Genomic DNA, 27,150 nt, shown 5'->3' with positions numbered 1-27,150 from the left:
TTTTTGTGTCCCCGGGAAGAGAGCCCCGATTGCCGCGGCCGTGTCGGGCTATTGCAGTGCAGCGTTGCCACAGCTTAGGCTTTGCCTACTTGCCTCTTGCGTGGGTAGCATTAGAGTTTCTTAAAAAAGCTCTTCAGGAATGGAGCAAATAAGCCATAAGCAAAGGATGCTTCCAGTGTGATTATTTTTAAAGCCATGGAAACTGAATTGTAAGTCACAGAACCACCTAAGTAGTTTCTTCCCCGCTTAATTTTTCCTGATCCTCCTCAAGTGTAGCTCTCCTGCAGAACTGCTTTTCTCGACAAACGTGATTAGCACAGCTCTGGCACTTGCCATTCCCTTGTCTAGGGGGAGCTTTGGTGGCTTCCAAGTGTGCCCCTATGGTGGACAACAGGTGCTCCTTCTTGTAACCAGATGTACCTGCCTTACCTAAAGCTTCACTGCTGTGCCTGTCTGCCCTAGAGCTTTCTTCTCCGATGTGTATTGGGCGGGCCTGTGTGGCTGGTACCTGCCCCCCCATTGCCCCAGCAGCTGTTAAGACGAATAGCTTCTTTCCAGCGTGGGACACTACCCCTTGGAGGAAGGACTAGTTCACTGGTTCACAATTCCAAAAGTGAAGCATGCTTTAGGTCTCGCTGGTGTGGATTTAATGATTGACTGAGGGAGTCTCTCTCTCTCTGTTTGCACAAGAGACTCCCAGTGTGCTTTGTGCAAAGTCCACCTTGATCTTCTGCTTCTTTCTCCCTTTCCAGTCTCCGAGAAGCAACAAACCTCAGCTGTGGCCCAGCATATGGGTGTGTGTGTGTGTGTGTGTGTTTAAACTTCCCTTGTGTTAACCTTTCAGTTTAGAAGAGCAGAGGCTCCTGTTGTGGGCACCCTAGAAAGGAAACACAAGTGCTTGGCTTAGAAATCAGTGACCAAGGGTGGGGCATGATGAAAGCTTCCCCTGTCTGAGTTAACATTAAACAAGGGGAGGGGGGAGCATTGCCCCTGGCTGTGGGAGTGGCTGTCTGCTGTTGCAGGAGACCTGTGACCCAGAGCTAGAAGCTTTCAAGTATCCTCAGGGCCTTATTTCTGTACATGGAGTTAAGATGACTGAAGAAACTCTTTGAGAGCCTCATCGCCCTCCTTTGGGGCCAGTGGTGTAAGCAGGAAGACACGGCAGGAGGCAGGGGTTTGACTCCTATTGACGCAGAAGTAGGTGGGGACTTTCAGACACCTGTTCTCCTGGGATGAAGCTGAGCTCAGGCCTCTGACTATTTTTAAACCGTCTCTGGCAAAACCAGCTGGTTCAGAGGAAGTGAGCTTTCTGATTAACATGAACCAGGATTGCTATGGAATGTGTAGCCGCTGCAGCCTTACAAGGGCACGCTGAAGAGGCCTCAGGCCCTCCTGGAGCAGCAGAGCCACATAGATGGGCAGGATGGAGTGCGTCCTGCATCTCCACCAGGCTTTCAGTGCGCAGCTGTAATATACTCTGGCACAGGTTTCAGCTGTTAGCTGTGGCACGTCAGTTCACTGTTTTGAAACAAGAAAAATATTTGCCTGGGGGTGTTTTCTTTTAGGCTCTGTATAGACCTGCTCACTCCTTCCTGGGTAAGGAGCAGAGACACTGAGATTCTGCCTTAGAATTTAATCTGCCACATCAGAGTTGCAAACGGCTGGTCACCTGTGGTCAGTAAGAATGACCTGCAGGTGACCAGGCAGGGAAGCTGGAAGTTACTCTCTTTAGGTCACTGATTTGTCCCAAATAAACAACAGAGGTGGTCTAGGCCCTGTTGGGTATCCCTTTAAGAGGGAACTCTGGTGGGAGGTGTTTGGAAGTACTCCCTTCCAACGGCCACATGGCTCTTAAACAGCCTATCCTTCCACTGGCTTGTGACGTGCTGCGAATGATGCTCACCTCTCATTCAGCCCCGTACCTGCTTTGGGCTGTTGACGTTTTAAAAAAGCATGTCAGGATCTGTTCCTTCAAGAGTGATTTAAGGTCACACCGCACACTTTCACATCCCCTTCTGCATGGAAAGCCCATAAGTTGTCTGTGTTTGACCCTTGCCGGAATTAGGTGGTTTACTCAGAAATGATTCGGAAGCCCTTCTGTGTTGCAGTTGCTTCATTTCTTCACAGATTTGGCAGAAATGGCAGGCAGTGAAAATGCAAACCTTTCCATTTAAATGAAGATGCGTGACTGGAGCTGTTCCTGCTGCACCTTTGAGTTAGGATGTAGTTGGAAGCACCTTGATTTTTGTAGGGTGGGGGGGGGAAAGGAACTTTCTGTTCCTCAGGGAAGTCTGATTTCCCGTCAATGCCACGTCTTCCCCTTTCATTGTTGTGCTTGTGCACTTGGAATGTTCTAGTGGAATTCAATAAAAATGAATGTTCTACTCTCTGTGTCCCTCTAGAACCCCCCCCCCCCATACAACAGTATTAGTGTTGCATCTTTGGCCTGCGAGGCATCTTCCAATGAAAGAACATCTAGACTGACCACTGAGCTCCAGTGGCAGTTTTTAGACTGCTGAGTTTGGGAAGCCAGGAGCTTGAAATGCACAAGAAAATGGGGATGATCGTTCCCCGAACAGGCTTTCCAGCCTTGGGAAGTGTGTTTTCTTTCCAGGTAGTTGCTAAGTGACAGCTTTGAATGAGTGGGGCTCCACCCCCACCCCTAAGGAAAACAGATTCCCCTCTTTCCAGAATGCTGCAGGCAAGTGAGTCTAGTGAGGTTGGTTGGGGCGGCAGGGAGGTTACTACCCTTCTGTTGTGGGACTTTGGAAAATGCTGTCCTGACGGGCTTCCTGGTGAGGGCACTGGTTCGGACTCAGCCATCTATGGAGCAGCTATGCTTGGTGTCCGAAGCGCGCCTGATGCAGAAGGAGAGGCACTTGTACCCCGGCCACCCTCCTCCTCTCAAACCATCTGTTCAGCAGATCTGCCAAGATGCTCAGTTGGGTCTTAAGGGGGATATGAGAGAGATAGTGAGGGGGGGTTCCTAACGCACCTCAAATTAGTGCCGAAAGGATGTTCTTGGTGTGGGCATCCGGTGTGGGAAACCTCCTGAGAAGCTGCAGCAAGAGCCAGAGTCGGGTCAGCCGTGCTGTTTAGCCACCAGGCAGCCAGCAGATGGTAACTAAGTTAAGACCGTGAAGACTTTGGCTGGATTTGACCTTTGTGACTTAGAGGGAGAAGCTGGAGATCCCGTTACTCCACCCCACATGCTGTCGTCTCACCCCCATCTCTCTGGTAGTCAGCAGTAGCAACATGTCCTCTGCCTCTCATAGCCACCTGAGGCTGTTGCAAACACAGTGGGTTTTGTAGTCCTTGGGTCAAATCTGTGTCCTGAATGTCTTGGGCTTCTGTTCTTCTGCCTGGTGGGTACCTCTCGGTATGTTCCACAATTCCCCCCGAGCTGCGCACAGGTGTTTCTTGCAGTGCTAGGAGGTGAGCTGGTGGTCTGTCTTGGCACACAGTGCCAGGGCATTGTGTAAGGAAGTTGCTCCAACCCACAGAGAGTGTTAGACCTGCAGCGGCATTATTCCTGCCATCACTTTGTGCAACTTGTACTGCCCGGGTTGACGGGCGATTTGCCCTGACAGCGCCTGTGCTGATCTGAGGCAGCTTACTAGCTCTGGGAGAAGTCTTAGGAGCAAGGCTGTTGGCTGAGCAGAGAAAGATGTGTCTGTGAGGGATTTGCACAGCCTTCCTGAGAATACCTGATCTTACAAAGCAGTCTTGAAGGCTGTGTGTGTGTGATGTGCAAGCAGCAAGCCAGGGCTTTTGCAATGGAACGGCTGCTTTCCCGGGAGTACAGCCAAGTGCACAAGGGGCTTCTGCTGCCATCGCTTCCATGCAAGAGTTAAATCTGCAAGAAGTGCCCGACTTCCACGTGACCCTGTGCAAACTGTGAATCATTCCAGCGGACCTGCTCAGTGCTGTCTGCCCAGTCAACAGGCAGATGCTGTTCCCTTGGTTGCCATGGCGACCCCGCCTGTACTATAATCAAGCCCAGCCCAGCCTCTTCCTCGGGAAGACCTCTGCGGCTGTTTCACCTACCTCATTGTTTTCCTTCCTGTTGCAGAGGAGAAAGGGAAGGAGCGGAGCCAAGCCGAGCTGGGATGCCACAGCCTCTGCACCAGCAAGGGTGGTATCCTCTCCCTCCCCTGGAAAGAGCCAGGTGAGCTTGCCCAGTGCAGTCTCAGGGGATGCCGGCTGACGGCACACAGGCAGAGAGGAGGTGAAACGAAGGGCCGGGAAGCATCCCTCTCTGCTGCTTCCCCTGCATCTTCCAGGGATATCCTCCTCTCTGCAAGATTCCTCTCCCCAGCTGCGGGGCTGTTCAGAAGAATGGCTGGCTGGCTGTGAGCAGACCACAGCCCGGTGGTCTCGCAGTCAGTTCCCAGCCTTGCTCCGCTAGACACCGACTGTCTCTCTCGGGACTTCTGCGGCTGTAGCACTGAAGGAATGCAGCGGTGATGCCGAAGGCTAAAAGCACCCTGTGACAGGCCGGGCCGATTCCTGCGATGACCACAGACCCCTGCTTGGGCAGAACTGCGTGTCTCCCAAGATCTTAAGTGGCACGTCCAGCGGGCGGCTCAGAGGAGAGCTTTGGAACTTGGTCTGCCTTGTCGCTAACTCGGAAACCCAGCAGGGCCGAAGGGGAGGTCTTCTGTAGTGGAGATTCCTGCTCTGGCTCTGGAGAAGGACCTTTCTGGGAGGGAAGGGAATGCCCTTCTGCTTGGGAATGTGCCTGACGCCCCAGCTGCATTTCTGCAGGGTTCATGGAGGAAGCTGCCACTGAAGAAAAAAACACCTTTATTTTTAAACTCGGAGGCCACCCAGCCACTTGCGTGGACCCTCTCCTTTTGCACCTGTCCTCTCGGTTTGCACATCTGCTACCAGCCTCTCAGAATGTTTTGATTGTTCAGTATTCCCAGCCAGCTCCAATTCTCATCTTAGGTGAAGGTGAATTTCTTGGCTTTTCTCTCAGCCCAGCACCCCTGGGCCCCCTTTTTTGTGTCCCGGAGAGATGGATTACCTCGGAGACAAACTGTCGGTGGCCCAGACCCACATGACCCACTGGGTGGGCTCAGTGCGACGGTCCTTGCAGGAGGCACTGAACTTGGTCACGACCGCGGTGGCCCACGAACGGACGGCAGGGGATGGGGCAGGCAGAGCCCCCTTCAAGCGCACCTCCTCGTTCAGGCACTTTGCGTCCAGGAGCAGGGAGTCCTTCCGGAGGTTTTCTGTGCGGAGTCAGCAAAGGCTTTCCTCTCTGAGGAAGAGGCAAGCCAGTTCAGAGCAGCCTGACCTTGTAAGCATCTTTCTATCTGCGTGGCATGAGCTGAGCTGGGGTTGTCGTGGTGTTTGTCGTTCCGTACGTCCAGGAGTGTGTGTGTGTGTGTGTTTCATCTGAAGGGAAAGCCAAGCTGCCAGGCCTTAGTCATTCTGCCTTTTCCAAGGTTCTAACTTGCCTTGCCTGTCCGTAAGGTCCTCGAGTGATGGAGGACAGTGAGAGTTCTTTCAGTAACCGGAAGGATTGCTGTTGCTGGGACAGGGAACGTGAAAGATTGAGGGCTGCCCCTGCGTGGTTTCCAAGTAGGTAGGTACGGGGTCTCTGCTTTCTACAGATGTCTCATCCTCTGTCATGGAATTCCAGAACTCTGGCAGACAGTAGGGGAAGGGAGGAAGGCTCTGGGTTCTCCTGAGTGTTTTTGACAATGGCTTCTGGGGCTAAACCCTGGCAGGTCATGGCTGGGTCCCTGACACTGGGTGTCATTGTGTTTGGGAGCTGCCTGGCAGGGCCTTATCCAGCCCTCCTCTGAAGTGAGAGTTGGGTAGCAATGCAAAAAGTGACACGTTTTCTGAACACCTCCTTTTTGTGTAACAATCCGATCCAAGCGCCTTACATCAGTTTCTAAATGTCTGCTCGAGTTTGCCCCTTTGGCATCTTAACACCTACTGATGGCCAACCCAGGAAAGCTCCTCTGGCCTCCAATTTGGGCAGGCCAGTTCTTTCCTTTTTCCCTCTTGAGAAGGGGCCAGACCAAAAAGTGCTCATCCGCCTCGTTCCATCTTGCTGCCTTCTGCTGACAGCCCTTCGAGGGGCCAGATGGGATTTCTGGGTGGCGGTTAGTTATCCATCAGATTCACCCCAGAAGTGAGTTGCCAGGGAAGTGGACCACCACCTGGAGTCCAGCAAGTCACCCCCAGCAGCATGTTCCCCCAACTCCCCAGTTTCCTCCTCCTTAATTGGCTCCAGATTTCACTTCCTGCTGTCGACCACGTTGCAGAAGTCTGGCTTCTGCATCCAGGTGCTTGCGCTCTGCAAGAGCAAGGAGTTAAATTTTGAAACCTCATGGCCTGACCTGTTCTTTGTTTGCTCTGTGGCTGTTCCAGCCAAAGGAACTGAAAAGGAGGCTTTGTGCAAGAGCCAGGAGAAGGCAGATTGTTTCAGGAATGAAGTCACTGCAAAGGGAGTGCCCAAGGAGTGTTTGTGTAACTGGCCTTGACGTGGAGATGATCAGAATCACAGAGGTGAAAAATGGCTTCGTGATGAAGCCTTCTTGAAGGACTTGGTGACGCTTGATGAACCAGGTGATACAGCAGTGTGGCATGAAGAACAGGCCAATGAATACCACATACGCATGGCGTGTATGTGCTTTGCTGTATGTTCTCTTTGGCTCTGTGGAAAGTTGGACCAAGGAGGCAAAGCTGCTCCCCTCCACCTGTGCAGGAAGCCTCTTGTGGCTCACTGCATTTTTGCTGGGACTGCGCTGGCAGTTGTCTAAGCCAAGTTCTGTTTCAGACCTGCAAATATTTGTTCACCCTCAGGACTTTAAACTGGCCGCTGAGTTAAGGTCATGAGCACAAAATCGAGCCTATGCCAGAACATTGACATGATCAGGGCTTTGTCTGCATCATGTTGTTTACTCTTTTGGCTCAAAGCCCCCGCAGATAGAGCAACACTCAGGGAGATCCTCCTAGACAAGTCCCAGGGAAAGAAACGGGAGCTGCTCCAGATCGCGATGGTTTAGGCCCTCAAAGTTGTGGTGCTCTTGCACCCATTCTGCAAAGATTACCATTCCCAGGGTTTTCTCGGTGGAAGCCTTGAGGGCTTAACTGCTGTAAGTGTGTAATCTAGACCACCCCCCCCCCCGGATCATGGCCATATATTTCTGATTGTGCTTCTGCTTGGCTAGCGTGCACTCAATCTGGGATGGTCCCCGGGAACCCACTCGGTGGACTGGAGCAGTCGGGACTCAGGGGAAATGACTGTTGGATGTGTCAGTCGAATTCCATATTCTCATCTTGCTCCATTTTGTCCCCAAATCCTGTCTCCTCTTGACTCAGTGTCCTGACGTGATGTGGCTTCCTGATCTGTTCCTTCAGTCCTGACCACTGGCCCCCACCTAGGATTTTGGCAAACAGGGAGAAAGTCTCTGCAAACTCTTTCCAGTGGTGGTGATTGATGGACTCAAAGCTGGTCTTCTTTCTGGGTCCAGTAGCCTAGATGCTGCCCCTGCTGTGACTCTGAGCTCCCATCTCGGATGCAGTTGGAGTCCCTGGAGCTTCCTGGCCTGTGTTCTTTGCTGAGGCTTGCTTCCTACTGCAGCAAGCACCGGCAGCTGGCTCCACAGGAAGGAAGTCTGGGCTGCACAGTCTCATTGGGGAAACAGCTCCTGGCGCTCCAAATGCAGGCACCACAGCCTTGTCCTCGCTCTGTGAGACTTTGCATGAAGCTGACCTGGTCCCCACTTCCTTGCAACTCGGAGGTTAGGGAAGGCCAGCTGCTTTCCCATGCTTCTCCCACTGCTGCGCTAATGTTCTGGGTGGTACAGCACTGAGAAGCCACTTCAAGTGCCTCTTAACTGAGGTAAAAGTAAGTTACCTGCCTTATAGTCTGAGACTAAGCAGCGAGAAGACATGGGACAGTTTTAGAAGTGGAAGGACGTGTTCAGCAGTTGTGATTTGCAGGCTGCCTCCCGCAGTGCTGTTGGTTTTGCTGCTCATTTGTTAACCACTAGAGTGTTTTTCAGTAGGTGAAGTTGAAGCTCTGGCATTCAAGAACCGTTTCAGTGATTTGAAGAGTGCACCAAAGTATCCTGCCAGGAAATGGGAGGTCAATTAGTGCCTCTCTAATTGGAGAGCTTGTAGCTTGGGAGGAGAACATTTCAGGTGGATTCCTGTCCCTGAGTTTCCCATGAGCTTGTGGGGCTGTGACATGCTCTTGCACACAGCCTGCCACGCTTTCCCTGCAGCAGGAATCTCTACATTGGGTAAGAAGGTTCTCGTGGGTCTTCGCAAGGGCTGTTTCTCAGCCTCTTTGGATATGGTTCCTATTTGGCCAGGGTGTATCCCTCGAGTTAACCACACACCCTCTTGTACCGCCCCCCCCTCACAGGTTGAAGGACAAAGAAGTCTGCCCTCCTTGTTTTTCAGGAACACTGTTAATGATTTGCACAGCCACGTGCACCCAGGCTTCAAGCCCTGGTTCATGGCAAACAAGAAGTGGGAAGATCCTCCGGGGGGGCCTCAGGAGGGCTTGGTCACCCTCTGAAGTAAGGCGGGTGTTGACGCCTGAGAGGGCCTTCTCTGTGGTGGCCACTGGGCCTGTGGAACTCTCGCCCTGTGAAGCACTCTGGGTGCCCCCTCTGCCCGCATGCTGGTGCCAGATGAAGGACTGCCTGCTTCAGGGGGCTTTTGCTGGTCTGCTATCACTCCTGCTCTGAAATTTTGGCTTTTTTACTCTTGCTTGGGAGTCTTGTGTTGTAGTGCTGTGACCATTAGGTGGTCTGCTTTGGGTCAGGTGTTTGAAGTCTGATGATCATTAGCCACCCTCATTCCTGTGAGAATGGTGGAGGTGCAGGGCTTTTTGGGGGCATGTCAGTTGAGCTCCCCCTCTGCCCAGTTTCCTCTTCACTGAAGTCTCCTCTGACTGCACCACAGGGAGGTTTGTGGTCTTGTCTTTGCAGCCCTCGCCCCCCACCTTCCTGTTGCCTTCAGACCCTGAGCTTTGGGAACAGGGCGACTGTGTCTGCCTGTCACTTGTGTGCTGTGATGCTGTTAGCCCTGAAACAGGCGCAAGGAAAACTGCCCCGCAGGGTTGAGACACCAAGAGAGCACACAGAAGTGCCTGCTGGCCCCAGAGAGCGCATCCCCCTTGTGGGATGCCGTGGGAGCAAGAGGCGGCATTGCCTGGGCTGTTCAGGCGGCCTTCCTGTTGCATGGCAACCGTGGAGCTGTAGCAGCGGGTGACGTGAGCATTGGAGCTGCACAGCACAAGAGTAGGTGGGATGTGCGGCTACGTGTCAAGAGCAAAAGAGCTGCTTAAATTAGCCCTGCGCCTTGCTCTGTGGACGTGCACAAAAGTTCCGCTGCTCCTTTCTTGGTGGGAAGTGCCTGTGTTTCGGGGGGGGGGGGGGCTGGGGTGTGTTTCCAAGCCACCAGCTCATCTCCAGGATCCCCACAAGAGTCCTCTGTGCCAAGTGTTTGGGGGACCTGGGGCAGACCCTGCCCTGAACCCTGCTGTGGGGCCTCCACTCACTCCCAGTGGTGCATTGAGCAGTGCTGCCAGAGGGTCTGGTGGGCTCCGCTGCCCCCGTGATAAGGCCCCTTCCTTCCTCAAAACCCCATGTGCTTTTAAAGATCAGCCCAGTCCCAGCCATCTCTCTTCTCTCCCCCCCCCCACACTGTGAGAGTGCTCAAGGGGGTGTGCTTGGTGGCTGCCCCACAAATGTGGAACTTTCTCCCTTCGCCCAGCCTTGGCAACCTGGTCACAGTAAGCTGCAGGTGAAAGGGAACCTGGACTGTGTCATTGCAGACTGCAGGTGTCACATATTTGGGCACCTCCTGCTGACTTAGCATCTTGGTTTAGGGCCCTCGGCTGGGATGAGAGGGTGGTTGCCAAGGGCTCCTGCTCTGTGGGCATGAAGTCCCTGGTGGTCTCTCCAGCCAGGCCAGGGAAAGACTCTCCTCCCTTCCTGGAGGCCCTGAAGGGCGGCTGCCACTTGATGTAGGTAGTGCCAACCTAGACAGACCGGTCCTGTGCTGAACTCCTCTTCCTGGCATCCACACTCAGAGTGGGGAATTCTTGGTAAACCTGCTCCTGGGTCAGCCATTTCAGACAGCGAGTGAGGGACGGCACGCTCGACACCCCCATTTGATAGACCCCAGCCGAGCTGGCAAGGCGGGGGGGGGCATTGGACTGGCCTTGGCTGCTGCAGGCCTCCCCTTTCAGCCTGCCTCTCGTCAGCACGTACAGGAAAGCCTGCTGCCCTCATGCTGTGGGAAGCCTTCCAGATTATCGCTGCCGCCAGTGAAGTCAGCTGGGATCGGATCCTGCCCAGTTCTAGGAACTGTTTATCTGTTGCTGCAGCGGCCACAGCCATGTGTGGGGGAGGGAAGGGGCCTGGGGCTTGGGGAGCCGCTCTGCGCAGGAAGACTCGGCCTGGGAGGAGCGGACCCTGCAGGATGCGGAAGTCCCTGTGCGCAAAGCTCCTCTCTCCACTGGTGAGTACTTGGAAGTGTCGGCCTGGGGGGACAGACGAGGGAAGCTGGTCTCCCCAGCCTCCAATCAGATGAAGGGAGAGTGGTGGTGGTGGGGGGGCGTTAGCTCTGGCATCTGACTGGGGGTCTTGGTTGGGGACTGGCCTGAGTTCCAGTCAGGTGGTCACTCCAGTTTGCAAGAGCAGCTCTTGCATGAGAAGCATCCTTTGAGTCTAGAGGAGCGCACGCCTGTCACTGCAGGCGCAGTCCTTGGAGGAGGCATTCCCTCCTCTGGGTCCTTCTTCCAAGCCGGACCTCTCTCCTTGGTGTTTGACTATCGGTGTGCAAAGGAGCTGGCCTCTGTCTTGGGTTCTTATTGTTGCTCTGATGGGTGTGTTCCGTTGCGCTTCACGTCATTTCCCTGCCCAGCTGTGAGCGCTTTGATCCAGTGCCATGTTTTTTCAACCGACCAACCACTTGTGGGACTTTGCAGTGTAGCAGGTGGCTCTTGGCCCCACTGATGCGTGGGCCACATGGCGCTGCTGTGGCTGCTGTGGCTGGGGGCCCAGGTAGGGCAAGGTGCAGTTTAGCCACTGCCCATCCCTTTGCAAGAGACATAGGACGAGAAGGCAGGGTGTGAGGTCTAACCGTGGGGCCAGCCACCCACCCACGCCTAGACACCACAAGTGTCTCTCTTGATAGGCAATGTGTGTGTGGGGGGGGGGGGGCTTAGCAAAGTGGCACCTGCAAACCAAACCGGCAGCAGTGAGAGAGAGTGGCCAAAAAGCATCGTAGAGAAGGAACGTGGAATTTGCAGGGCTGTGCTGTGAAGCTCAGAGTGGACCTGAGGAAGCGTGTGTGTGAGCTGGCTCTCCACTGGATGTGGGCTGGAGACCACAAGTCTCGTATGGCGCAAAAAGACCATGCATGGCCTCCCCTAGCTGAGACCACTGGTGCCGCGCATAGCTGGGGGGGGGGGCTTGCCGATGGCTCTGCATCATGCTGTTTCCAGGCTTCTCACAGTTGGGGTGGGTGGGTGGGTGCTGAATATCCTGCTACCTTCCATTGGCATCTCCTGCCCATCTTTCCTGTGGAGAGCTGTTGGAGGCAGTCCTGAGAGCAAGTCAGGAGCTTCCCTAGAGCGTTACAAGCCCCACTGTGCACCCACGAGACCCCAGGGTCAGTCTCTGCCCATGTCTCCAGGCAGGCCTGGGAAGGACCCTTCTCTGAAACCCTGGAGAACTGCCAGTCAGTGCCGACGGTGTCTGAGGTCGGACTTGATCAGTGGCTGTTTCAGATGTTCAGCAGCTGAACAGAAAAAGTGATTCAGCAGTTGGAAGGAACACCTTCCACCTCTGAGCACCTTTGGATTCCTGGTCTGTGAAGAGTGGTTGTTGTGGTGGTGGTGAGGCTTGCATCTTGCACAGTCTGGAGTGGGGCTGTGTGCAAACAATGGCCCTTTCTTGTGCTGACCCAGCTCCATTCTGCTCTTCTGCTTTGCTGCCTCTGTTAATTAACACAGACCAGTTTTTTTGGTTGAGCGGAGCCCATTTGTAGTGACCTAATCATGGCCCAATTGCCAGCAGAGAGAGAGAGAGGAGGCACATGACGAGCACCCTCTCCACGTATTCTGCTGCACTGTCAACAAAAGGGGTGGCAGGTGTGCTGGAAGAGGGACGGGCTGCGGCTCTGCAGAAGGGACCCACTGTGCACCCATGAGACCCCAGGGTCAGTCTCTGCCCATGTCTCCAGGCAGGCCTGGAAAGGACCCTTCTCTGAAACCCTGGAGAACTGCCAGTCAGTCCCGACGGTGTCTGAGGTCGGACTTGATCAGTGGCTGTTTCAGATGTTCAGCAGCTGAACAGAAAAAGCGATTCACCAGTTGGAAGGAACACCTTGTTTAGGGGGCTTCTATGAGTTAGTGTAAATTGATTGGGTGCCCCATACCTAGAGTTTGGGGGAGGGGGGAGGCTGCCAGTGCACTTGATATGCTTGGCGTTGCAGGCAGACGTTGGCCATGGTGGATTGGGTTTTCTGGGGAAATTTTGCATGTTGGGAAAAGCTCCTTGGGATGTTCTGTGATGCTTTCTTACTGTGCCCCCACACGGTGAGGGAGCCTTCTGAGAACACTTGAGTTGAACGCAGGCACCTGATTCAGACCCCGCGCCAGCAGTTTATCTCCAGGGGCTCTTGAATGAAAATGGCTTTCATTCTTGCAGGGTTCTTGGGACAGTCACGCTGGTTTCAGCCTCCCTGAGAGGGGTACCTGCAAAGACAGCCTTCCCGTGGTTCCTGTCCCCTGTGACAGGGTCAATTCTTAGGAAGCAGCCGTGGAAGCATTTCAGAGATATGTGGCATTGTGCTGGTGTCTTCCAAGATGAGACGGCTGTGTCTTTGAAATGTGGTGACTGGATTCCATAGCACTGGACTGGGCAATTGTCCTTCCCGCGGAACCCCAGAAGGCCCCCCAGATACATCTTCAGGGACTGCTGCTTCAGGCCTTGCTCTTTGTGCCCCCCAGTTCTTGTTCAGTTCTGGTCCTGGGTTTCTAGCCTTTGCAGGCTGCTCACATGGTCTCCTTTTTCCTGTCTTGCAGGACCAGCTGAAAGAGTGTTTTGGCAGACCCGCTGCTGAGGCCAAGGACACGGACACCCTGGTCCAGGAACCTGACAGCCAGTATGGCACCTGGAGTGACCAGCGGCGCAGTGGGGACAGGTGAGGGCGCTGCCGGGGTCTGGGCCATTCTCCTTGATCAGCTGCAGGTTGGTCAGACCGGGAAGCCTCTCTGTCAGCAGGCCCTCTTCAGACAAGCAAGTGCTAGCCAAGCGCTCTTGCTCGACCCCCACTCCCCACCCTTTTCAGCATTAAAAACTGAATCCGTTCTAGTTCAGCCCCTGGCTGGTGGTGCCTCTGCCCAGGGACTGCGAGCTGCAGTTCCCCACTCAGTGAAGACTGCTGAGCAACCTGCTCAGCCCAGAAGTTCTGGGGATTCACAGAAGCCACAGCTGGTGGCCTCCCGTCTTCTGTAAGAGAGACCTGTTTTGTGTCTCCAGCCCTTAGTTTTCCTTTACCCTCCGTCTGCCCCAAGTGCTGTTCTTGTCCTGCTGAGCCACAGGCCTCCCTTTCTCACGTGCAGAGTTCCCTGCCCCTGTGCCACTCTCCTGCTTTTCCTAGAGCTGGCCCCTTGGCTCCCTTCTCCCACCCCCGCCTGTGCACTGCCCATGCAAGGACCAGCTTGCCAAGCCCTCCCTCTTCCTCCCCCCTCACTTGCCCCTCCATTGCTGCCCCTGCCTCTTGTTGTCAGCCTTCGGGCTCCGCCTCATCGTTGAAACCTTCCTTGCCAAGACCTGAGTCACTTCTGTGCTCTGCGCAGTCCCTGGCAGAAGATAAATATTGAACCAGGGAAGAGCCTTGCAAGTCAGAGGTGGGACCTGAGATGTCCGTTAAAAGGCACAGGCCTGTTCCCAAGAGTGCCACTCTTCCCTCACTTTGCTCTTCTCAAGGCCGGAGTCCTGGAGACCCTCCCTGGGAGACAGCCTGCACTTACTGGGACAGTTGCCAAAGCGAGCCATCCACGGAGGGCGCTTGGGGTCCCTGTCCAACCTGGCGTGGCTGCACTGCTTGGCAGAAGAAACTGCCCGGTCAATTCTCAAGGCCTGTCGGTCAGCATCTGTGCCAGGGCTTGAGGGCGAGGCCTTCTTGCCAGAGGGCAGAGAGATACGGGTCTTCCTAGTTGGAAGGAAGGCTGTGGTGCTGAACTCGCAGGGTGAGGCACAGGCCTTGGACACTGCGCTGAGTGGCGTCGTCTGCTGACCAGGCAGCAGAGCTTGCACATCAGAAGCTGCTGCCGCTCTGCGACCAGGTTCCACCTTTGTGGCGAGACACGGCGCAAAGCCTGTGGCGCCCTCCATGCCCGGTGGCCACATAATTCCGCGTCTCTCCTGCTGCCCTCTTTCCTGGCAGGTTGAGGGAAGTGTCCGGCTGGTGGACCAGGATTCCTCCCCCTTTGTGGCTGCAGTTGAGCAGGCAGCTCAGGAACCAGCTTGTCTTCCCTAGGAGTCCGCGGAGGTTTTCCACACTTGTTGCCAGGCTGGGGTGGGGGCACCACTTCCCCTGCATATTGCACCTTTGTCTGCCTGGACCTGGTGAGGGCCTGCCTGCCTCTGCCACCTGCGTTTCTGCCCCCCCCCCCGGAAGCGTAGCGGCCAGCCTCCCTTGTGGAGTGATGGGTTGCAGCGCCCCCTGCTGTTCAGGGAGGCAGCTGACTTTCTTCTGTCTTCCTAAACGAGCCTTTGGGCTGAGCCCAGAGCAGCAGGCTGCGCGTGGTGGGGTCAGGGGGCTGGAGCGGCTCACCTGCATCAGAGCCCTCCGTTCCTTCGCCTCTTCTCCTGCTGCCTGTCACACCACTTGCTCTGTCTCTGCTGGTCGTCCCAGCTTCGTGCCAGAGTCTCCTTCCTCGGAAAGCAACGTGGCCTCGGCCCAGAAGCAGCTCCCCGGCAGCCGGCTCTCGTCCTTCTCCTCCCAAACCGATTCTGCCTCCGCGGCTGATCGGCACGATTCCTCGAGGGACCGACGAAGCGCCAGCCTGGACCGCTCCGGCACAGACGTGGATTCGGCCGACGGCACCGAGGGCCCTGCGCCAGCAGACGCCTGCCCGGACTTCTCCTTCCTGGATGTGAGTTGTGGTGGGCGGTGCCCGAGTGGCGTTTCGGAGCCCTCCAGGGCGACAGCTCTGAGGCCTCTCTGTTTGTTCCTCTGTCTCCCAAAGCACACCCCTGTGCTGGACTCCAGTGCCCTGAAGACCCGGGTGCAGCTCAGCAAGCGGCGGCGCCAGCACCGGGCCCCCATCTCCCACTCCCTCAGGCGCAGCACTGGTGGAGACACAGCCCATCGGCTCTCTGTGACAGAGGAGGCGGACAGCCCCTGGATGTTCCAGGATGGGACAGGTAGCAAAGGACCGGGAGCCTTCTGACAGAGTAGAAGGGGTTCCGTGTGCGGCTCAAGTGAGTGAGCCAACCCACACACTGACGGGGTCCCCTGCCGGGCTCTTCCTCCCTGATCCCAAGCGCAACAGGCTCTGGTCCTGTGGGGAGGCGCTACCGCCAAACCGCCCCAGATTGCTCAGTGCAACTCTGTCTGTTGGGTGGGCTGGTCCGTTGCAGGGGGGTTGGCGGGAGACCCAAGCAGAAGCACCTAAGGAGTTGAGCAAAACTCACCGCAGGGTGTTGCACGTGGGGGGGAGAGGCTCCTGTCTGTTAGGGGTGTGGGCAGCCCTCAGCCTGGGTGCCGCTGGTGCCCTCATTAATGTGGAAGAGGCTGGGGTGTCGAGCTGCGAATTCTTGCCAACTGCCACAAGCCGCCTGGGCATTGGAGGGGCCCTTTGGGGTGGAAGGTCGTGGTCGGGGCTGCCTTGGAGGGATGGTGGGAGCTGCTCCGCGGCTGCGGGACCTGAATGTCCTGTGCCTGGCATGAAACTGTGCTCTTGTCTTCTTCAGACGCGAGGTCAGCAAAGAGAGATGGTTCTGAGGAGGAGGAAGAGGAGGAGAAGATGCACCCTGTGGAGAGGTCGCCAGGCTCCCAGCCGCAGAGGCTCCCCATGTTCCCAGGGATGGACCATTCAGTCCTCAAGGTGAGTGCTGTGGGGGGGGGGATGCAGGAGCTGGGAGTAGTGACCTGAAGCAGGACCCTCTCCTGGGAACACGTGAACTTGGCTCCAAAGACTCTCCTGCTGTTTGAAAACACAGCATGCAAGTTAATGTGCTTTGCTGTGAGTTTCACTTTGGAAAACTGGACAGCCCAATAATACATGTTTGGCTCCCTCCCTCCATTGCTGTTTGTTTCTAGACCCCGATGCCCTTGGGCAGATCCCTGTGGGAATGGGCTCTTTCTGCCCCGCTGGGGCTGGGCCAGTCCCCCCTGCATATTCTGAAAGCGAAGGCTGGCAGAGAGGCCATGGAATGCGAAAGAGGAGGTGCACAAGAGGCTGGGAACAGGGAGCAAAGTAACCGAAATGAGCCACTGGAGAGCTTGTTTCCTGTCCCTGAGTTGTCTTCCGGCACCACCTCTTGTGCGTTAGAGGCTCCATAACCATGAGGACTGCAACCTTGGGCTTTTAAAAATGAAAACTTTGAGATGTGCCCTGCTTCAGTGCCAGGCACCATATCCATGCGTGTGCATCGATTGCATGGAATGTGCCGGGGCTTTTGGTGTATGTCCCTAGGTGAGCTCTCGGCCCCTGGTTCAATTTCTGTGCTGTTTTCATGAAAGTACAAGTGTGACTTTTATTTAAGACAGTGCTTGTTTTCTTTGCTTTGTGTCCCCACCACTTCCAGGCTCAGCTCAGGAAGAGACAAGAAATGGAGGGGACAGGGGATGGCAGTCCTGTGCCGCTGTCCAAGTCGCCGAAATCCCCATTTCAGGGCAGAGCCTTGGGGGGCAGAGTGTTGCCCACTGGTGTGGAGAAGGAGGAGAGGTGAGGGAAGGCAGTGGCTGTGGCTTGTCTCTGACCTACACGCAAGAGCCAGTAACTTGCTGGAGAGAGAGTGAGCACACGCACTCTTTGGGAGCTGGACTCCGCCACCAGAGCCACGTTCTGCATGTCTTTCCTGTTCTGGGGCAGAATTCCAGCTTCCACGCTTGTGGGGAGGTTCTCCCCCATGTGAGGAAAGCGTTTCTGAGCTACGTGCCTCCACCGACTGCTTTGCAAAGTGGGCGCCGGCCATTCTCACCTTGGCCTCTTTCATGGGGTCTTCACTTCTCTTAGGGCTGCAGCCATTTCAGCGCTGTGAGCCCAGTCAGTCATGAGGACGTGGTGCTCTCACGGCACCGCCTGTCCAGGCAGACTTGGCTTTGTGATGACATCGCTGAGCAGCGGCATATCCCTTAAGTTGCTATCGCTCTTAATTGGGACGGGGAAGCCGGGTCCTTGCTGCTGGCTCTCCCACGCTTTGCTGCTTGGGGCTGGCAGGTTCGTTTCCAGGCAGTGCCACCTAGAGTGAACTTTCCAGCCTTTCCTTCCAACGTGGCGGCAGCAGCAGCAGCACGTGGATTTGGGGTGGGAGTGGGGAAGAGAAGTAACGTGGCATGTGACAAATGGACAAGACCCTTGTTCTGCACACACCATCTCAGCGTGGATGTCGTCCGTTTGAACATCACTGTTTTCAGCACAAGACGCATTCCCACGTCCCCCTCCTGCCGCAGCAGTCGGTTAGGGAGTGCAGCTGTCACCATTCAGGGCCACCTGGGCATCTTCCTTCCCCAGCTGCTCCCAGTGCCTGCCCCTTTCAAACTCCTCTTAATGTCTTGATTCAAATGGTATAATTTGCTGCTGCTTTTGCTCAGTTCCTGAAGGCAGTTTGCAAATTGCAAAGTAGTCGTCCCCCCCCCCCCCCGGGCTGTGGTTTGGCATTAATCTATTTCTGGAGGGGCAGCTCTGGCTGGAAAATAACTCTGTCCTGATGCTTGGGAGGCTAATGGTGCTGTTGTGTTGCATTCCAGGTCAGAGGAACCCTCTCCACAGTGGCTGAGGGAACTGAAGTCTAAGAAGAGACAGAGCCAGTATGAGAACCAAGTGTGAGAAGGTCTGGGTAAGGATGGATGCAGACAAGTCTGTGCTTTTTTCCCTAGAAGATGTATTTTGGAAAAAAAAAAAAAAACAACCTGCAGTGTGCTAAACAGGAGGCAGCTTGTAGGACAACAGAGCCTTGAATGGCACATGGAGGAGAGGGGCATCTGTGGCCATTCTCTGGTCTGGCTGAAGGAAGCCTCCTTGTTCCAAGGCTGTATGCCCCTGACATTCAGTGCTGGAGGGCGAGGGCTGCAATATTCTTGCCTTCATTCCCTGTGTGTGGGCATCCATTTGGCGCATTTTATGGCGCTCGTGGCGAGTTTGGAACTTTGTGACTTCTCCCTCCTCGGTAAAACTTGAGATTAGGTTGTCCCCCAAGAATTTCCTTCCAAGTTGAAATCAGTTCACCGTCCCTGAGACCGGCACTTTCCCCGGTCCTGGAGAGGGCCCACCTGGGCCCCTCAGCATGGCAGCATCTTTTGCCCGGTGCTCCTGAGGGGCAGCGCAGCCCAGCTGTTTAAGTCTTGTGATTCCTCCTCCTGCCAGCAGCTGTCCTCAGAGGCCTCTTGTTCCTTTCCAGGCGGGACTCTTCGCTTGGAGAAAGAGGACGAAGTGGTAACAGAAGCCTTAACTTGCCCGCGACCCCTCACCCCTTTGCTGTTGCTTCCTGCCTGGACTGCTCTGTGCATAGTGCCTTCCCAGTCTGATGGAGGGAGCTTCGGGGGTCGTAATCAAGTACAAGACCAGAGGAGCGGCTCCCTGTCATCAGGCTCTGCCGTATGCCTGGAGGGGGGCGTCCCCTCGCGTGGCAGAGCCAGTGCCCTGCAGAATCTGGGAGTGTGCCTGGAGACATGGCCTTCTGGTGCAAAGCCCTCGCTTTGCATTAGTCTAAGAACAAAGTGAGCATCTGACTGAGTGGACCTGACTGTTGCTGCGTGAGGAAGGGAAGGGAAGGGGGGAGAATCCAGAGCCCGTTTACTGCCATATTGAAAAGGAAAGTTGACTGACAATTATTTTTTTAAGTATACCTTTGATTGGCTGCGACTGTGCAAGTCTGCTGTTTGGCTGGGATACGTTGACGTGTTTTTTTTTAGGATCAAAAGGAGATTATTTTGTTTAAGTGAGATTATATATGTTTTGTCAGCACATGGAATAATTGCTTTACGAAGAGTATCCCATTCCTAGGAGGGATAAAGCAATAAAGTCAGACGGTCCTATTAAAAATAGCTGTAAATAATCTGAGGTTTTGTTTTTTATTTTGCTGAAAAAAGAAGGGAAGTGAAAGGAAGTCTGACGGCATCAGTGTCCTTCTGGGCTTGTCTTGCTGAGTGTTTCTCAATCGGCTTCTCTGTAAATACCAGGTTTTTTTGTTAATTCTGATTCCTCTCATGTTTCAAAAGTTCAACCGCGGACATGTGTGCGTGTGTGTATATATGTGTTTCCACAAATACTAAACTTGAAGATATGCTGTGGCCACTTTGGTAATATCAGTAAGGCCCCAGCAGAGAGAGGTTCCTCTCTGTGGTCTCTGGGTGTCATTGGAAGCAAATTCTGCACTCCTATAGATGTGTTTTGGCCCTCTCGTGATCTGCCAGAAATCCAGGGTTACTTGTTTCTGTCCACAAGCAGCAAAGTTGAGAGAGACTCTCATTGAAGGCCTTTTTGAAAATGGTCATTTGCTTTTGGAACAAGTAACCGTGGAAGAACTACAGGGATTTCTCACCTCCTGGTGAGATGTCCCTGTTTTTGGTTTTTTTAAGTGTCCTTTCCCCACATCTCCACATCAGTGTTGCTTTCTGAGCATTGTATCCAGAATATTTGTTATGACACTGTATATACACAGAGAAATAAGTGCACTTCTCCAACGGTCCTGGAACAGTGCTTAGGGAACATTCTCTCTCTGTAATGGGAGAGCAGCTGCTGGCAGGTGGGCAGGTCCAGTTGGCCCCTTCCAGGCTTTGAGCCGTCATTCACCTTGTGCCAGTCCTTGCTGGGGGACCAGCCCCTTCCCTGCTAAGTTTGTGCCCCAGACTCTTGCTTCCCCCTTGTGGAGGCTGTGGAGAGGCCTGTGCTAGGGGCTCCTATATGTGCGTGGAGCTCCCTTCCAAGCAGGCAAGAATAAGGAAACCACAGCTCACCCAAGAGCTCCCTGCGTGCATCGGGGGCACCTGAAGCTTGGGATGGGGTGGGTGGAGTAACTGCACTGTGTTTCCAAGGCATCCTCCTCCCACTAAACCAGGACTTTCTCAAAATCTATCCATCTTAGCGATTTTCCCCCCAGCAGGATAAACAAATAAACACATTGCTCTTGGAACCAAGAATGTATTGTGAAGCTTCGTGCATTGTCCCAGTCACAAAGCCGCCCCCTCCCCAGCTAAACAGCCTCTCTCTCTCTCTCTCACACACACACACACCTGACCCCAGGCCACAGGGAGAAACACAGGAGCTGGTGTGGGGAGGTGGGAGAGAGGGAGGTGGCGAGCCCACTCCTGGCCAGGCTATTAAAGAGATGCTGTCATCCTGTGTCCTTCCAAATAGAAGTCGCCACTTCGTGGGGTTGAGGGCGCTGAGGGCCTGGGCTTGTTGTTTTGTTTTCAATGGGCGGTGGTGATTTGTGCTGTGGCCAGTGCGCTTGGTCATCGCCTGCGCACCAAGACATTCCCAAAAGGTGTTGCGTTTCATTCGCTGTGGGGTTTGTTTCTGTTCTGGACTCGTTTGTGTGGTTCATTTGCTTTTTTTTTTTGCCTACGACTCTCAAGTGTGCACCAGCAGTTTTTTTTTCCCCTGACTGCACTCACACAGCCCCCCCACCCCCCGCAGCCAGGCAGGTTCCTCTCATCCGAAGAGCATTTCCCAGGGCGGGAGAGGCCAAGTTGCCAGTGAAGTGGGGGGACACTTAACAGGTTGACAGCATCTCATCAATGCCGAGTGATGGGGGTTGGTTGGAGTGTTTGCAAGGGGAGCTGAGCCAGGATGTCTCTGAGAGCGCACGTGGATCACTGGGCAGGAGTGGAAGGGGGACAATGTTAAATGTGCCCTGGAGATGTGCTCTTGGGCCAGGCACTGAGAATTCTGTATTTTAGTAGCTCTACTACTAAGAAATGTTTGAACCGAACTGTGTCTGATTAAAACTGAATCCTTCAGAAATGACACTGTGTGGGCGTCGAGCTTCATTTTGCAATGACATTAATCGTAGACGGAAATCTTTCCTCTGCTCCCTTTGCATCTCGTGGTCTTTACTTGAACTTTGTTCTCCTTGCCCAGGGAGGAGGAAAGCAGCTGATATGTGGGGCTCTGGTGTGCACCCCATAGGACAGTGGGGTGGCAGTAATTGGTCATGTCGCAGTGCCGTGTGTCAGATTTCTCCTCCTCCCTATCGCTTGAAGAAGTGAGGAAAAAGTGCAGACAGCACTGGGGTGGATCTCTCTTGCTTCTGGTGTTGCTTCTAGGTGGAGATCCCATCTAGCTGTGGGGCTAGGAAATGCTTCCTCTTAGAAGGGTAGATTAGGCTGGTGTGGGGGCGGGAGGTCCAGTTCTTCAATCTTATCACCTTACATGGAGACAGCAGTGTGCAGTCCCTATATGAAGACGGTGGAAGTGAATAGTCCACAAGAATAATAATAATATAATAATATACAGTATTTATATACCGCCTTTCTTGGTCTTTATTCAAGACTTTATTCAAGGCGGTTTAGGTTTGAAGGAATAGGTTGCAGCCACGTGCTGAACCTAAGCTGGTCTGGAAGTAAGTAAGTCCATGAATGCCTCCTGGAGCTCAGGTAGAAGCAATGAATCTCATGCACAAGGCATTTGCACACCTTGCTTTCCCATGCGTGACTTTTGCCGGTCATTTATGACACATCGATAGTTTTGCAAGAGAGGAAGCTCCAGCACCATTGCAACTGCAAATGGGACACCCCCCTGGGTTCCCCTGGAGGCAGTCATCAGAAGCAACTGGACACAGGCTTCAAGGACTTTCAGAAGCTGGTTCATTTGAGTCCATTCCAGTTCTCAATGACACAGCCCTGCAAACTTGAGGGTCAGAAAACTTTTTTCAAAGTTTATGGAGGTTTTGTATGAATTTCGGGTGCTGGTTCCAAAATTAGCATCAGTTTTGCCCTGTTGTATCTAGTTTCGGAGATCCTGTATAGCCGTGTTAGTGAATGGTTCAAGGAGCTTCCTCATGAGGAAGCTGCTTGAACCATTCACATGGTTATGCTGTGTCTCTGAAACGAGATGTGATTAAGGCAAAACTGATGCCATTTTTTGAATCAGTACCCCAAATATACCTAGGAGTAAGTCTAACTTTTAAGATGGTAGTATATGTCTAGGCCGGCAAGATCGCAGTTGTAGGGCTCTTTCCCAACCAAAATGCTACACGCGTACCCCCAAGCAGAGTGCCCTGCTGTTTCCCAGCCCCCCAGCCCAGAATGTGCTACAAGGGGTTTTTGCCTTCACGGGAGGACTTTGGTTTTAGGTCAGCCCCTTGGAAAAGCTGCTGACCCAGAATTTCCGCAGGGTTCTGGCAAGGAGCAGAGCCAGCATTGCTGATGGACTGACCGGTGGGCCATTAATCTTCTCTAAACTGCCTGACCAGTGTTTAAGGACTGCTGGCCGGGAGGACTCAGCAGAATGGCCCCACATTGTGGAGCCAAGCCCTTGTTGTCCAAGTGAAATGCGGTGGGTGGGGTCTGGTGGCTGCAGCCTGCTGCCTCAGCATCCCCTGAAAGCCCTGACCACGGCCAGAGACAGCCCCATAAATAGCGCTGCCCATTTCCCCCTCGCCTGCCTGTCGGAGCTCCCAGCGCCATCTGAGAGAGGAGGTATGGGTGAGGCTCCCTAGTGCACAGTTAACTCAGTGTCCTATGCAAGGGGTTTCTGTCCCCAGGGACCAGCTCTGCAAGACTTCCAGAAATGATTCCACTTTCATTGAGGGGGAAGGGAACAGTCTCACTCTGCAAAGGGGCAGGAGAAAGCTCACACCTGCCTCACTTCACACCTGTGCTTCTTTCAGCAGCACCTCTTGAGGGGGATCTGGTATTTTGTTGAGGGAGGAGAGATGGCCTTTGCTCAGCTACAGAGTTTCAAGGGTCAGCACTGCAGCGAGATGGCTGAAAACTGGAAGGACGGGTGGGATGTTTGAATCCTCTTTGGACCCGGTTGTTGGACATGGCAGGGGTGGCAGGATTTGCACCCTCCATCAGCTCTAGCTGCATGAAAGATGGAAGCCAAGGCCTGATCCCAATGGCCTTGCTGTTGCAAGGGAGCATGTCCTGTACGTTGTAGGGAACTGCATGCAGAAGCTGCAAGGACTTGGTAGAAACTGTGGCTGCTTCTGGCATCCACGTCACCCTTTCAATTCCTTGCAGCACCCTGTTTGGTCATCTCCTGCAGGTTCCCACCACAATCAACCTGTTCAGTCTCCAAAGCAAGCCAGCCTTCACCCTCTTGAAGTGAACCTTTGGTTTTCCCTGGGGTTTTGTGTCCAAATTCTGGTTCAGGGCCAGGCATAGGATCTCATCTTGCTTTGGCTAGTCCTTTGCAGGTCAGCCTCGAAATCTGGACCAGCTCCTTGTGTGGTTGAAGAAACCTGCTTCCTGGGGAGGCTGGAGCTCTCTGTGTCCCAGCCTTGCCTCTCTGCTGATCTCTGGTGAAACCTAATCTAACTGAAATCTTCAGCAGAGCAGATTTTCCACAGGATGTTAACCAACTATAATGTGTGTGTGTGTGTGTGCGTGTCTCTGTGTGTGTGTTTTTGGGGGAGTGGGCCTTTCAGGTACCATGACTGAGCAGCAGAGGCCACCAGAGGAGCTGGCGGAGGCTGAGAGCCCGGAGGAAACAGGGCCCAGTTACAAGGTAGAGTACGACACACACTGGGTGATGCTGGCAAGGGTTCGGTTTATGCCCTGAAAAACCAGTCCATCCCTGAGTTGGTTGCTCTTCCACGTCTCGCCAGGAGAGGTCACCCTTGGCCCTCCCGATCCATTCTCCTCCGGAAAAACCGCTTGTGGAAGGCAGGACTTGACATTTATGCCTCAACCGCAGTGTTGGCCCCTGAGAAATGGGAGGCTGGACTTCCTGGCCTTTGTGCTAATACAGTGGGGCTCTTCCCATGTTTTTCTTGGTGGTCAAACCACCGGAATCCAGCACTGGGTGGCTTCTTCACTCTTCTAGGTCACCCTCTACGAGATGGAGAACTTCCAGGGCAGGAAATGTGAGCTGACGGACGAGAGCCCCAACGTGACGGAGAAGGAGTTGGATAAAGTGGGGTCCATTCAGGTGGAGGCTGGCCCGTGAGTAGTGAGCATGAGCAAGCAGCCAGCAAGGCAGTGCATCCCTTGGGTGCCTTGAGGAGTAGCAGCGCACTTTTGAAACTTGGAAGTTCTCACGTGACCTACTGAAAAGCACCCAAGTTTGTGCAGGGTGAATGGAACATGAACAGCCTTGAGTGTAAGCAACAGGAGCGACTTTTGCAGAAGACCAACTTGCAGATGGTGGCGCAGGTCCAACCCCTGGCAGAGCAGGTGATAGGGGAGGTTTCTGTTCCTCCATCTTTGGACAACCCAGTGGCATAGCTAGAGGGGGGTGCAAAGCCTTCAGTTTTGCAGGGAGCTTCAGTGCAACGTTCAAGCGGCCTCTTCCCCTTCCCTTCAGAGCCGTTCCAGGCTAGGGGAGCACAGCGGGGGCAGACGGTAAAACTTAGTGCTTTGCACCCCCTCTAGCTATGCCACTGGGATAGCCACTGTATCCATCACCGGTCCACAATCCGGGTAGGTAATGTTGAGCCAGACAAAGCGAGGGTTGGACTCAGCTGTGCCTTTCTCTCTGCCCAATTTATTCTGGCTCTGCCAGATGGGAAGGTTTAGCAAAAGCAAAAGAGGCTATTGAAGGTCCAGTCAGCAGGGCATTAGTGGCAACAGGCACTGCCTGTTCTTTTCCAAACATACCTGCTTCCATGAGGACCAGAGCCTTACTTTTCAAGAGCCAAGTGGGCATTTTCAGGATCTGTACTCAGTGCTGCCTTTGGCATTTTTTTCTGCCTGCTCCAGAGTTAGCGGCCTGAAGGCAGCCCAGCTTCAGCGAGCAGCAGTGACGGCGGGTGGATTCCCTGCCCCGCCTGGTCAAGCTAGAGAGGCTCACTCTGGTTTCTCTCCCACAGGTGGCTGGGGTTTGAGCGCCAGGCGTTCAGCGGGGAGCAGTTTGTCCTGGAGAAGGGCGACTACCCTCGCTGGGACTCGTGGTCCAACAGCCATAACAGCGACAGTCTCCTGTCCGTACGCCCTTTGCTGGTTGTGAGTAACACAGCGGACCCCAAATTTTCATGTGCAGCATCTTCAGTGGAGAGCCCCAGTGGCTTTGTCACCTGGGGAGGGGGCAGTGGCACGAGTTCAAGTCCCACCTCTGTCACAGATGGAGGTGTATAGCCTCTGGCAAGTTCCTCACACTCAGCCTGTGTAATGAGAGGCTCCTTTTGTGTTGTTGCTTACTGATTTGCAGCGTTTACTGTCTTGTCCTTAGTGAGGAGTGTTAAGCCTGCAGATCTTGCCCCCCCCCCCAGTGAGCTCCTCTGGTCTTGGAGGCCTGACTCTGGTGGTGGGGCTCTTCTCTGCAGAGGGGCTTCTGGGGCCAACCTGGGCAGTGGAGGAGGTTCACACTGGAGCTGCCTCCAGCCCCCATCTAGGGCATTGCAGGTCTGGGAGAGGAGTGTGGCAGGGGGGTGGCTTTCTTTGAGGCCTCCCAGCAAGTTTGCATGTGGAAAAGCCCCTCCAAGGCTGCCTCTCGAAGCAACACAGGGCTTGGAGCAGCCCAGTAGGGGACCATTTTGCACTCCCTTCACCTGTGCAATGGAGCTTGCATAAACTGAGCAGCAACTGTTACCCTGCACATGCCTGATCTTGTCTGATCTCGGAAGCTAAGCAGGGTCAGGCCTGGTTAGTACTTGGATGGGAGACCGCCTGGGAATACCGGGTGCTGTAGGCTTCTACCATAGTCTTTCCAGACTGAAGGTTGCCAACCATCTCCCTATACTGAACACTATCTCCCGATCTCGTCTGATCTCGGAAGCTAAGCAGGGTCAGGCCTGGTTAGTACTTGGATGGGAGACCGCCTGGGAATCCCGGGTGCTGTAGGCTTCTACCATAGTCTTTCCAGACTGAAGGTTGCCAACCATCTCCCTATACTGAACACTATCTCCCGATCTTGTCTGATGTCGGAAGCTAAGCAGGGTCAGGCCTGGTTAGTACTTGGATGGGAGACCGCCTGGGAATACCGGGTGCTGTAGGCTTCTACCATAGTCTTTCCAGACTGAAGGTTGCCTACCAAACTGCCACCGTGGCCTGCTCGCCTGGACCAGCTGTGAGAGTGCTGGGCAGGTGCTGGAGAACGGTGTGGCCACTTCTGCCTGCCCACCTGCTCCTGCCCCATGTTCCTGCTGCAGGACAGCCCTGACCACAAGATCCACTTGTTCGAAAATGCCAGCTACGGCGGGAGGAAGATGGAGATTGTGGGTGACGACGTCCCCAGCTTGTGGGCTCACGGCTTCCAGGACCGCGTGGCCAGTGTCAAGGCCCTGAATGGAATGTAAGGATGGAGCGGGCGGGAGGCAAACCTTGAACTCAGGGAGGTTTCCTCTCCTGCTGCAAGTAGCTGCTACGGGAATGCAGCGGGAACCAGGAGACGCTGAACACAATGAGGTCAGGTTGTTGTGGGGCACCTGCTAGACTCGACTTCTTGGGGTCCCAGGCAGGAGTGGGTCCCGGTGCAGCAGGGACGGTGCTTGCTGCGAAGGCCCTGCTGCTGAACAGATTCTCTCTTGCCTTCACAGATGGGTGGGGTACGAATACCCCGGGTATCGTGGGCGGCAGTACGTCTTTGAGAAGGGCGAGTACCGGCACTGGAACGAGTGGGACGCCAGCCAACCCCTGATCCAGTCGGTGCGGCGCGTCCGGGACCAGCAGTGGCACAAAAGGGGCTGCTTTGAGGAGAGCTAAGCGGGTAGCAGTGCCCGTCTGCCAGGGGACGAAGGGACGGAAACCGGCTCGCCTCTGCCTGGAGTGGTGGAAGAGGCCTTGCTTGTGACTCGATACCCTCTCAATAAAGCTCTG

General features: G+C 54.5%; 2 protein-coding genes and 2 pseudogenes across 5 annotated transcripts in view; all 4 read left to right on the top strand.

The window, feature by feature from the left end:
- Positions 1 to 21,196, top strand: part of KIAA1671 (KIAA1671 ortholog) — a 40,047-nt gene extending 18,851 nt beyond the window's left edge. For 2 of the 4 annotated variants that reach the window (XM_066609669.1, XM_066609668.1), the window contains exons 6-12: positions 13,076 to 13,194; positions 14,914 to 15,154; positions 15,248 to 15,425; positions 15,975 to 16,108; positions 16,812 to 16,951; positions 17,977 to 18,065; positions 18,627 to 21,196. In XM_066609669.1, the coding sequence (XP_066465766.1) occupies positions 13,076 to 13,194; positions 14,914 to 15,154; positions 15,248 to 15,425; positions 15,975 to 16,108; positions 16,812 to 16,951; positions 17,977 to 18,055 (891 nt within the window). In that variant the 3' untranslated portion in view covers positions 18,056 to 18,065; positions 18,627 to 21,196. Of the gene's footprint in view, positions 1 to 3,983; positions 5,306 to 10,425; positions 10,504 to 13,075; positions 13,195 to 14,913; positions 15,155 to 15,247; positions 15,426 to 15,974; positions 16,109 to 16,811; positions 16,952 to 17,976; positions 18,066 to 18,626 lie in introns of those variants that run through there. The other 2 variants (XM_066609670.1, XM_066609671.1) reach the window with 2 other exon arrangements.
- A 2,483-nt stretch (positions 21,197 to 23,679) lies between these two features.
- CRYBB3 (crystallin beta B3) lies at positions 23,680 to 27,150 on the top strand. Its single transcript, XM_066609745.1, has 5 exons — positions 23,680 to 23,902; positions 24,221 to 24,339; positions 25,206 to 25,338; positions 26,484 to 26,626; positions 26,871 to 27,150. The coding sequence occupies exons 1-5, from the start codon at positions 23,762 to 23,764 to the stop codon at positions 27,034 to 27,036; spliced, it is 702 nt and encodes a 233-aa protein (XP_066465842.1). The 5' UTR covers positions 23,680 to 23,761; the 3' UTR covers positions 27,037 to 27,150.
- On the top strand, positions 25,910 to 26,026 carry LOC136634916 (5S ribosomal RNA; annotated as a pseudogene).
- LOC136634580 (5S ribosomal RNA) lies at positions 26,056 to 26,178 on the top strand (annotated as a pseudogene).

This window comes from Tiliqua scincoides, chromosome 14 (assembly GCF_035046505.1).
Source record: "Tiliqua scincoides isolate rTilSci1 chromosome 14, rTilSci1.hap2, whole genome shotgun sequence".
NCBI classification, from domain to species: Eukaryota; Metazoa; Chordata; class Lepidosauria; order Squamata; family Scincidae; genus Tiliqua; species Tiliqua scincoides.
Note: the sequence above shows the minus strand (reverse complement) of the source record. Positions and strands in the feature narration are given on the sequence as shown.